This window comes from Narcine bancroftii, chromosome 3, assembly GCF_036971445.1.
Source record: "Narcine bancroftii isolate sNarBan1 chromosome 3, sNarBan1.hap1, whole genome shotgun sequence".
NCBI classification, from domain to species: Eukaryota; Metazoa; Chordata; class Chondrichthyes; order Torpediniformes; family Narcinidae; genus Narcine; species Narcine bancroftii.
In genome coordinates this window covers 235,061,628-235,073,725 of record NC_091471.1, presented here as the reverse complement: position 1 = coordinate 235,073,725, position 12,098 = coordinate 235,061,628, and the positions used below count along the sequence as shown (strand labels likewise).

The window sequence follows — 12,098 nt, the reverse complement described above, 5'->3', positions numbered from 1 at the left end:
ATGGATCGGATGAGTTTGAGAAAGGGGCAGGTGGGAGCAGTGTGGGTGGTACAGATCCATGGATGGGATGGGTTGAGAGGGATAGGGGCAGGTGGGACCAGAGTGGATGGGACATGTCCATGAATGGGATGGGTTTAGAGGGATAGGGGCAGGTGGGTACAATGGGGGTGGGCCACATATACATGGATGTTGGATTTGCAGAGATAGGGGCAGGTGGACCTGTGTGAGTGGGACAGATCATTGGATAGGATGGGTATAGAGGGATAGAGGCAGTGTGTGTGAGATGAATCCATGGACAGGATCGGTTTAGAGCAATAGCGGCAGATAGTACACGTGTCAGTGGGACAGATCCATGGATGGGATGTGTTTACAGAGGCAGGGACATGTAGGACCCGTGTTGGTGGGACAGATCCATGGATAGGATGGGTTTAGAGGGATAAGGGCATTGGGACCTGTGTGGGTGGGACGAATCCATGGATAGGATGGGTTTAGATGGATAGAGGCAGGTGGGACCAGTGTTGGTGAGACAGATCCATGGATAGGAAGGGTATAGAAGGATAGGGGCAGGTGGGACCCATGTGGGTTGGACAGATCCATGGATAGGATGAGTTCAGAGGGATAGGGGCAAGAGTGAGCAGTGTGGCTGGGACAGATCCATGGATAGGATAGGCTTAGAAGGATAGAGGCAGGTAGGACCCGTGAGGGTTGGGCAGATCCATGGATTGGATGAGTTTAGGGGAAAGGGGCAGGTGGGAGCAGTGTTGGTGGTACAGATCCATGGATAGGATGGGTTTAGATGGATAGGAGCAGGTGGGATTTATGTTGGTTTGATGAATCCATTGATAGGAGGCGTTTATAGAGTGATAGGGGTGGGTGGGACCCATGTGGGCGGGTCAGATCCATGGATGGGATGGGTCTCGAGGGATTGGAGCAGGTGGGACCAGTGTGGATGGGACAGATCCATGGATAGAATGTGTTTAGAGGGATAGGGATGAATCCATGCACAGGGATGGCTTTTGGGGGATAGGGGCAGGTGGGACCCATGTGGGGGGGGTGGATACATGGATAAGATGGGTCTAGATGGATAGGGGTGGGTGGGACCTGTGTGGGTGGGACAGATCCATGATTGGGATGGATTTAGAGGGATAGGGGCAGGTGTGACCCATGTGGGGTGGGGGGGGGACAGATGCATGGATAAGATGGGTTTAGAGGGATAGGGGTTGGTGGGACATGTATGTGTGGGATAGATCCATGGATGAAATGGGTTGAGAGGTATGGGCAGGTGGGACCTGTATGGGTGGGATGACCCCATTGATAGGATAGGTTTAGAGGGAAAGGGGCAGGTGGGATTCATTTGGGTGGAGACGGATACATGGATAAGATGGGCTTAGAGGGATAGGGGCAGGTGAGTCATGTGTGGGTGGGATACATCCATTGATGAAATGGGTTGAGGGGTAGGGGCAGGTGGGACCTATGTGGGTGTGACGGATCCATGGATGAAATGGATTAAGAGGGGGAGGGGCAGGTGCGACCATGTGGGAGGTATAGATGATTGGAGAGGGTGGGTTTTGAGGGATAGGACAGGTGGAAAACCTGTGGGTGGGATGATCCATGGGTAGGATGGGTTTGGAGGGATAGGGGCAGGTGGGAAATGTGTGTGGGACAGATCCATAGATAGAATGGGTTTAGAGGGATAGGGGCAGTTGGGACTCATGTGGCTGGGATTACTCCATGGATAGGATAGGTTTAGAGAATAGGGGCAGGTGGGACCTATGTGGAGGGAACGGATACATAGATAAGTTGGGTGGGATAGATCCATGGATGAAATGGGTTAAGAGGGGTAGGGGCAGGTGGGGCCCATGTGGGGGGGATGAGTCCATGGATGAAATGGGTTAAGAGGTACAGGGGCAGGTGGGACCCATGTGCGTGCGATGATACTTTGAATAGGATGTGTTTAGAGGGATAGGGGCAGGTGGGACATGTGTGGGTGGCACAGATCCATGGGTGAAATGGGTTCAGAGGGATAGGGGCAGGTCAGACCCATGTGGCTGGGGCAGATCCATGGATAGGATGGGTTGAGAGGGATAGGGCTAGTGGGAGCCATGTGGGTGGGATGATTCCATTGATAGGAAAGGGTTTGGAGGGATAGGGGCTGGTGGGACAGATCCACGAATAGGATGGGTTTGGAGGGATAGTGGCAGGTGGGACAGAATGGTCAGCCTCTTTGCAGCCTGACTCTGTGACTATGTTCCCAGCGAGCACAGGTCAGACAAAATGAAATTAGGGTGAAGAAACACCTTGGAGGTGAGCCTGTGTGTGTCAAGGCAAATATTGAGTGCAAATATCTGCCTCCCATACCTCCTCTCTCCACAGATGGAGGGTCCTGATGAATGAAATGTGCAACGCCAGAATAATAAACTGCAAGCATTAATATTTCTTCCCTCCCACTCTGTTAATCATTTAAAGTTTCTTTTATTGTCACAGAATACATTAAAAATGTAACATATATGCCACACAAACTTCTGCCTGCCCCTAACAACAGGAGAAAGAGAAGCAGAGAGTCCCTTCTCAGAGCCACCAAGTCCCCAAGGATTCTCCTCCAGCGATTCCCACAGGCTCTTCAGCCGCACAAACTCCTGGTTGATCCATCGGCCGCCCGTCCTCCAGCACACGATCAGGGATCCTTCAGTGCCTTAAGCCCTCAGGATGTTTATTTCCCCGTGATAGAAGAGCCTGAACAAGGAGATACAGATTCAGCGTTGAAGGGCATCAGCTGAGAACAGAGATGCAGAGGTTTTTTTTCAGCCAGAGGGTGACGAATTTGTGGAATTTGTTGTCACAGGTGGTTGTGGAGGTCAGGTCATTGGGTGTCAAGGCAGAAATTGATGGGTTCTTGATTAGCTGGGCATCAAAGGTTATGGAGTGAGGCCAAGTGAATGAATTGATGAGTTGATGATGAAAAGGCAGGGCAGGCACGATGGGTTGGATGTGGCCTATTTCTGGTCCTCTGACACAAACAGGAAGCCTTCAGTGCCCGAGGCCCTTAGGTAACCATTCTCGTTCTCAGCACCCTCTTGAGTCCTGGCCCCGATACCTAGTTCCCAGGAGTCAGTCTCCAGAAACCCGAGTGGTATGCCTCCGAGGTCACCGTCCTGCAGGGTCGTCTCTTCTGATTCTCCTTCTCAAACAGGGCAGGGGGTTCTTCTCCCTCTAGAGTCTGCAATCCCCTCAAGCAGCTGCTGAGGATGGGCACAGACTCACAGTTAAAAACACCGTGGGCTCCTTCATCAGGCCGTTTGAAGCCTGAAGGGAGCTTCCGGTATTTTAAGTTCGGGTGGCAGGACCCTGCAGATCAACGCTGTGTCTCCATCCTCTCGACTCTGCACTAGCGGCACCTGGCTTTTATTTTCTTTCCTAGAAACAAATGCCTCCTCTTCCCCACAGTGAGGAAAATTCCAGCAAGGGAAGGAAAATTACACATCATTTTGCAAAACCAAGCTGAAGTGAAAAATGCAACAAGAACAGTTACAAATAATTTGGACCTCAGCTCCCAAAAAAAGGGGCTGGAGAGAGTGAAAAGTCCGATTTCCAATTTACTGTAATTGATGGCATCGGTGTGGGGACCGACAGCAGATGGCGGAGAGACTCCCGGCATCCAGTCACCAATCCCAGGCGGATCCCACCCCCTACACTGATCCCAACTCCCACATTGATCCAACCCCCCACTCATCCCCCACACTGATCCCATTCCCCACTCCCCCCAACAACCCCCCACACTGATCCCATCCCCACTCCCCCCCAACAACTCCCCACACTGATCCCACCACCACTCCCCCAACAACCCCCTACATTGATCCCATCCCCCACTACCCCAACATCCCCCACCATCTCCCCACACTGATCCCATCCCCCACTACCCCCAACATCCCCCACCATCTCCCCACACTGATCCCATCCCCCTAACATCCCCTCACACTGATCCCTCTCCCCAAACATCCCCCTCACACTGATCCAACCCCACTCCCCCAGCAGCTCCCACACTAATCCCACCCCTTACTCCCCAAAAATCCCCCCACACTGATCCCATCCCCCACTCCCCCCAACATCCTCCCACACTGATCCCACCCCCCATTACCCCCCATTACCCCCAACATCCCACCACACTGATCCCATCCTGTAGATCCCCCCCCACCAGTCCCCAACGATATATGGCGGTGAGCCACACACTCGACGTTGACCTTGCTCATCATTTTTTTTAACCCTAATTTTAACTTCACATTCAAGACCTAAGATATTATTGAGCCATTTTTGGGGAAGATAAAAGTGGGTCTTGTACACCATCGAATATTGTACCCCATGTGTCGTGATAACAGTTAAATCACTGCAGGGTGCTTGAATTAAGATGCAGGCTTCAAGCAGCGCTCACTTATGCAAGAGATCAACTACAACGGAAAGAATGTGGTTGGATGACCCCCCCCCCCTCCCATGCAGACACTTGCTCCACATTCTGGCGTCTGCAGCCTTCTGTCGTCACGGATACAAAAGTAATCATATCCTGCAAATGAAAATCACCAAATGCAGCAACCCCCATCCACCCTCTCCCCCGATAAAAACACGCAGGTTATCGACCATAAAACATTACAGCACACTCCAGGCCCTTCAGCCCTCCATGTAGTGCCAACACATATATTCCTTAAAACTACTAACCCCTCCCTCACCCGTAACCCTCTATTTCTCTTCCATCCATGTGTCTAAGTCTTTCAAATGCCCCCAACGTTCCAGCCTCCACTATCACCCCTGGCCAGGCGATCCAGGCTCCCACCACTCTCTGTGTAAAATAAACCTTCCCCTGACGTCTCCCCTAAACACCCCTCCCTTCATTTTGTACAGACGTCCGCTGGTGTTTGCTGATCCTGCCCTGGGAAACAGGTGCTGGCCATCCACCCTGTCAATGCCACTCGGAATCATCTAGACCTCTATCAAGTCTCCTCTCATCCTTCTACACTCCAAAGAGAAAAAGTCCCAGCTCTGCAAACCTTGCCTCATATGATTTGATTCCCAATCCAGGCAACATCCTAGTGAATCTCCTCTGGCCCCTCTCCAAAGCTTCCTCATCCTTCCTGAAATGAGGTGACAGAACAGAACACAATACTCCAAGTGAGGTCTCACCAGAGATTTGTAGAGTTATAACATGACCTCCCCACTCATGAACTCAATCCCATAGACCTTCTTAACTATCCCACCAACCTATGTGGCAGCCTTGAAGGATGTGTGGATTTAGACCCCAAGGTCCTGCTGTTCATCCACACTCTTAAGTAACTGACCATTAGTCCTGTCCTCAGTGATTATTTGCAATAACTTGCTGTTCACTATACGAGACTCATATTTATGAAACAATATTTATTTGTATTTTGAATATTTGTCCTGCATGCCAATTGTTCGTCTGCATGTGAGTTCTGTCTGGATCTGTGTCTGAGTGTTTTGCACCAAGGGCCGGAGAATGCGGTTTTGTTGGGTTGTACTTATGCAACCAGTTGACAACTGGAAATCTCAGATCCTCGGTGCATTAAAGTTACAGGGGACTTGCAATGAGTGGGACTGGAGGCTTGCACCCTCGGCCTATCAGCCACGCAGGGGACTTGCAATGAGTGGGACTGGAGGCTTGCACCCTCGGCCCATCAGCCACGCAGGGGACTTGCAATGAGTGGGACTGGAGGCCTGCACCCTCGGCCCATCAGCCACGCAGGGGATGACTTGCATTAACTGTAATCGGACACACAAGCTATGACCTGCAACTGGAAACTTGCAACTTCAACACATGCAGGCGAGTTGCAATGACCGTTAGGTGCCTCAGACGTGCAGGTGATGATTCGGAATAGCTGCAGTTTGCGAACTTGGACACGCAGTGTAATAGAGGAGCAGGTGATCTGCACTAACTGGAGATCTTGCACCCCCGTCCCGGTGCACTATTTCCGCAGGTGATCATTTGTGCGTCCACGAGCTTGCTGACTCCCCAACTCTCCTCTCTCCCTACTGTGCTCACCTGCGGGCCGTACAGGTCGGCCTCGGGCCGCAGCGCTCCACCAACTCCGCTGCACCGCCGCAATTGCTCTAAGAGGTGAACGCAGCAGGTCGACAGTTAACAGGAATGGGGGGGAGGGGGGGTGAAGAGACGAGCTCCGCTGACGCATGCGCGCGCGGCCCCCCCTCCCCTCGCGCGTCGAGAGAAGGCGAGCCGTAAAGAGGCGCACCTCTTCCAAACCAATCAACTGCCTCCTCTTCCCCCCCGCCCCGCCCCGTGCCACGACCCCACGCGCAGTGGGTCCAATCAGAGCGGGTGGGGCCCTTCGGTGCGCCTGGCTTTACCCACGTGGGGCTGCTCCAATCAGAAACGGGAAAGGAGGCTCTCAGCGCGCGCCCGGCTTGTCCCTCGCGGGGCTGGTCCAATCGAAGAAGCGTACGCTACTGAGCTGATTGACGTCCGCAAGTGCGTGGGAGAGCGCGAGGTGGGCGGGGTGGAATCTCCACAGGGCAATCGAGATCTGCGAAAGTCGTTGCCGTGGGCCACTCAGGGCAGAGTGCCGATGATTGACACGGGCTGCGGCCAATCATACACCAGGATGTGATTGGGTGCCGGGGTTTGACGAAGCCGTCCAATGACCGCAGTCTGGCCCTCTCTTGCACCTCTCCTCGCCCACCCCCTCCTCTGCCCCTCACCCCCACTCTTTCCCTCCCCTTCCCCACTCCTTGCTCACCCCTCCCCTGCCCCTCACCACTCCTTCCCTCCCTTTGCCCACCCCCTCCTCTGCCCCTCGCCCCTACTCCTTCCCTCCCCTTGCGTACCCCTGCCCCTCGCCCCCACTCCTTCCCTGCCCCTCCTCCCCTGCCTCTCCCCTGCACACCCCTGCCCCACGCCGCCACTCCTCTCCCCTGCCCCTCCCCTTGCACACCCCTTCCCCTCACCCCCACTCCTTCTCTCCCCTGCCCCTCCCCTTGACCTCCCCGCCCCTCACCCCCACTCTTTCCCTCCCCTTGCCCACCCCTTCCCCAACCCCTTGCCCACCCCTTCCCCTAACCCCTTGTCCACCTCTCCTCTCCTCTACCCCTCCTCTTGCCCATCCCCTCCCCTGCCCCTCACCCCACTCTTTCCTTCCCCTTGCCCACCGCTTTCCCCTCACCCTTTGCCCACCCCTCCACTGCCCTTCCCCTTGCCCACCCCTACCCTGCCCCTCCCCTTTCCTTGCCCCCTCCTCTTGCCCACCCCCTTCCCCTGCCCCTCCCCTTGCCTACCCTCTCCCCTGCCCCTCCCCTTCCCTACCCTCTCCCCTGACCTTCCCCTTGCCCACACCACTTCCCTTGCCCACCCCCTTCCCCTGGTCTTTCCCTCCTCCCCATTCACCTCCCCTGCCCTTCTCCTTCCTCATGCCAAAACCCTTACCCATCCTCCTACCCTGCCCACCCACTGCCCCTCCCTTAGCCCATACCCTTCTCCTTCAAACTCATTCTCCCACTCCCCAGAGAACTCCCTCCTCTGAGGCTACAGGGATCCAGTTCTGGGGGGAGTAGAAAGGCCAGGATGTCACTGAACATTGGACCCACAAGATGCCCATGGTTCATCCCCGTTGATAGTCCCAGAGCCGAGGTGACTCAGCCACCCAGACTCATCGAGAACCAGGAGCAGGGGGCGTTCTGTCTGAAGGTTGGTGAGCGGAGGCATAACACAGAACATAGAACATACCAACACAGTACAGACCAATCCCTCCCTTCACTTTGTACATGTGTCCTCTGGTGTTGGCTGATCCTGCCCTGGGAAATAGGCGCTGGCCGTCCATGTTATCTCTGGCTCTCATAATCTTGTAGACCTCCACTAAGTCTCCTGTCACCCTTCTTTGCTCCAATTGGACGGCACGGATTTGTGGGCTGAAGTGGCCTGTTACCATGTAGCATGTCTAAATTTAAATTTGCCTGGATTGGAGAGTGTGTCTTATGTATATTTGTATATAGCATTATTTTTTAACTTCCGGTTGGATGCTAATTGCACTTCATTGGCTTTGTATTTCACTTGGCACAATGTCAATAAAGTTGAATTTAATCAAATCGAAGTTAATCTAATTATGAGGCAAGGTGAACAGAGCTGGGGATTTTCTCTTTGGAGCGAAGAAAGATGAGAGGAGATGATAGAGGTCTACAAGATTGAGAGGCAGAGGTAAAGTGGATAGCCGGTACCTGTTTCCCAGGGCAGGATCAGCAAACACCAGAGGACGTCTGTATAAAGTGAAGGGAGGGAAGGGAAGATCAGGGGAGACAGAATGGGAAAGTTTTACACAGAGAGTGGTGGGTACCTGGAATGTTTTGCCGGGGGTGGCATCCTCCAAGTGTGGTGTGGCCAATATCTTGTAAAGCATTACATCCTTGGTTTTAGTTTGTGGTCCTCTCAAAATGAACGCTAATGTTGCAATGAACAGCACAATACAGTCCCGTCAGCCCACAGTATTGTGCTGGCAGCGTATTCCTTGCACCCTCCCCCCCCCCCGCCACTCTATAAATGGATCCTTGACTTTCTCATCAGAAGACCACAGTCAGTACGATTTGGAAACAACATCTCCTCCTCACTGATCATCAACATAGGTGCACCCCAAGGATACGTGCTTAGCCCACTGATCTACTTGTATACACCCACGACTGTGTGGACAGGAACAATTCCAATGCTATCTACAAGTTTGCCAACGACACCACAATGGCTGGCAGAATCACAGACGGCAACGAGGAAGGGTACAGGAGGGAAATAGATCAGCTCGTTGAGTGGGGTCACAACAACAAACGCACTCAATGTCAGCAAAACCAAGGAGATAATTGTGGACTTCAGGAGGGAGTCGGGGGAACATGACCCAGACCTCTTCGAGGGCTCAGTTGTGGAGAGGATCAAGAATTTCAAATTCCTGGTGGTTGAAATCTCTGAGGATCTGTCCTGGAGTCTCCAGATTGATGTAATCACAAAGAAGGCTGACCAGTAGCTACACTTTGTGAGGTGTCTGAGGAGATTCGGTCTGTAACCGAAGTCTCTCATAAACTTCTACAGGTGGACCATGGGGAGCATTCTGGCTGGTTGTATCACTGTCTGGTATTGGAGGTGTCAACTCTCAGGACAAGAATAAACTCCAGAGGGTTGTTCACTCAGCCTGCAACATCACAGGCACCAGACTTCACTCCATCGAGGATGTCGACATGAGGCGGAGTCTTCAAAAAGCAGCCTCTATCCTCAAAGACCCCCCCCACCCCCCAGGCCTGGCCCTCTTCACTCTGCTACCATTGGGGAAAAGGTCCAGAAGCCAAAAGACAAGCATTCGCGGCAAAAGGACAGCTTCTTCCCCATTGCCATCAGATTCATGGAATGATCCATGAACCCAAGATACTGCCTGACTTTTCGTTCACTGTTATTTTTTATATAGTAACGTTGTCTCTTCTCTTTGGCTTGGCTTCGCGGATGAAGATTTATGGAGGGGTAATGTCCACGTCAGCTGCAGGCTCGTTTGTGGCTGACAAGTCCGATGCGGGACAGGCAGACACGGTTGCAAGATGGTTATAATATGCATGTTTGCTCTATGATGCTGCCGCAAAACACCAAATTTCAAGATTTGTTTTTTTTTATTTTTTATTTTTCACACTATAAACCACATTGATCAAGACACATACATTTTCCTTTTCAAATATATACAGTGTCGTTTTCTCCCCCCCTCCCTCTTCCCATCCCACCCTCCCTACCTCCCCTCCCATTTATTTAAAGTTCAGAATACAAGATACATTAAACCAGTCAAACAATGTTGTCACTCAATAAAAATAAACAAGAAATTCCACTGAGTCAATTCTTTTCATTATCTTCTCCTTCTGTCATTTGAGGTAGTGAATGTCCCCGGTAGGTTTTCTCTATTGTGTTTCATGTATGGCTCCCATATTTGTTCAAATATTGTAATGTTATTTCTTAAACTATATGTTATTTTTCCTAATGGAATTCATTTATTCATTTCTATATACCATTGTTGTATTCTCAAGTTATCTTCTAATTTCCAGGCTGACATAATACATTTTTTTGCTACAGCTAGGGCTATCCTAACAAATCTTTTTTATGCTCCATCCAAATCGAGTCCAAATTATTTGTTTTTTATGTTACTTAGGAGGAAGATCTCTAGGTTTTTTGGTATATTGCTTTTTGTGATTTTATTTAATATCTGGTTTAGATCTTCGCAAAATTTTTTCACTTTCTCACATGTCCAGATTGCATGAATTGTTGTTCCCATTTCCTTTTTACAGCAAAAACATCTGTCTGATACTGTTGGGTCCCATTTATTGAACTTTTGAGGTGTAATGTATAGCCTGTGTATCCAGTTATATTGTATCATACGTAACCTCGTATTTATTGTATTTCTCATAGTTCCAGAGCATAACTTCTCCCATGTTTCATTCTTTATCTTTATGTTTAGATCTTGTTCCCATTTTTGTTTAGTTTTACCATTTGTTTCCTCATTCTCCTTTTCTTGTAGTTTAATATACATGTTATAAATTTTTTGATTATCATTGTGTCTGTAATCACATTCAAAATTACTTCCCTCTGGTAACCTCAGACTGCTTCCCAATTTGTCCTTCAAGTAGGATTTCAGTTGGTAGTATGCCAACACTGTATCGTGAGTTATATTATATTTATCCTTCATTTGTTCAAAGGATAATAATTTATTTCCTGAAAAGCAATTTTCTATTCTTTTGATCCCTTTTTTCTCCCATTCTCTAAAGGAAAGGTTATCTATTGTAAAAGGGATATTTTGCGTCAGTATTAGTTTTGGTAGTTGGTAATTTATTTTATTCCTTTCGAAATGAATCTTCTTCCAAATATTGAGCAGATGATGTAATACTGGAGAATTCCTGCGTTGTACCAATTTTTCATCCCATTTATATAATATATGTTCGGGTATCTTCTCCCCTATTTTATCTAGTTCTAATCTAGTCCAATCTGGCTTTTCCCTTGTTTGATAAAAATCTGATAGGTATCTTAATTGTGCGGCTCTATAATAATTTTTAAAGTTTGCCAGTTGTAAGCCTCCTTGTTTATACCATTCTGTTAATTTATCTAGTACTATCCTTGATTTCCCCCCTTTCCATAAAAATTTCCTTATTATTTTCTTTAACTCCTCGAAGAATTTCTCCGTCAAGTGTATTGGCAATGCCTGAAATAGGTATTGTATCCTTGGGAAAATGTTCATTTTCATACAGTTTATCCTTCCTATTAGTGTTAGTGGTAAGTCTTTCCAATGCTCTAAGTCGCCCTGTAATTTTTTCATTAGTGGATAATAATTGAGTTTATATAGATGGCCGAGGTTTTTATTTATTTGTATACCTAGGTATCGTATTGCTTGCATTTGCCATCTGAATGGTAATTCTTTCTTAAATTTTGAGAAATCCGCATTATTCATTGGCATTGCTTCACTTTTATTTGCGTTAATCTTGTATCCCGACACTTCTCCATATTCCTCAAATTTCCGATGTAATTCTTTTATTGATATTTCTGGTTCTGTTAAGTATACCATAATGTCACCTGCAAATAAACTGATTTTATATTCCTTGTCTTTTATTTTTATCCCTTTTATTTTATTTTCTGTTCTTATCAGTTCTGCTAGTGGTTCTATGGCTAACGCGAACAATAAGGGCGATAGTGGGCATCCCTGCCTTGTTGATCTGCTTAAGTTAAATTGTTTTTATATTTATCTATTTACTGTCACTTTTGCCAATGGCCCCTTATATAATGCTTTAATCCAATTAATATATTTCTCTGGTAAGCTGAATTTTTGTAGTACTTTGAATAAATAATTCCATTCTACTCTATCAAAGGCCTTCTCTGCGTCTAAAGCAACCGCTACTGTTGGAGCTTTATTTCCTTCTACTGCATGAATTAAGTTAATAAATTTACAAATTTTGTCTGTTGTTCGTCTTTTTTAAATAAATCAAGTTTGGTCTAGATTTACTATTTTTGGTACATAGTCGGCTAATCTGTTTGCTAATAGTTTAGCTATTATCTTATAATCTGTGTTAAGAAAAGATATTGGTCTATA

General features: G+C 48.8%; 2 protein-coding genes across 5 annotated transcripts in view; one reads left to right on the top strand and one right to left on the bottom strand.

Moving 5' to 3' along the window:
- The window catches only part of LOC138758323 (myosin-10-like), a 130,650-nt gene extending 124,480 nt beyond the window's left edge, over positions 1-6,170 (bottom strand). For both annotated transcript variants that reach the window (XM_069927076.1, XM_069927077.1), the window contains exon 1: positions 6,044-6,170. The gene's annotated coding sequence lies outside the window, so the exon portion shown is untranslated. The remainder of the gene's footprint in view (positions 1-6,043) is intronic.
- A 523-nt stretch (positions 6,171-6,693) lies between these two features.
- The window catches only part of LOC138758318 (protein shisa-7-like), a 39,969-nt gene continuing 34,564 nt past the window's right edge, over positions 6,694-12,098 (top strand). The window contains exon 1 of one of the 3 annotated variants that reach the window (XM_069927066.1): positions 6,694-7,699. In XM_069927066.1, the coding sequence (XP_069783167.1) occupies positions 7,577-7,699 (123 nt within the window). In that variant the 5' untranslated portion in view covers positions 6,694-7,576. The remainder of the gene's footprint in view (positions 7,700-12,098) is intronic. The other 2 variants (XM_069927065.1, XM_069927067.1) reach the window with 2 other exon arrangements.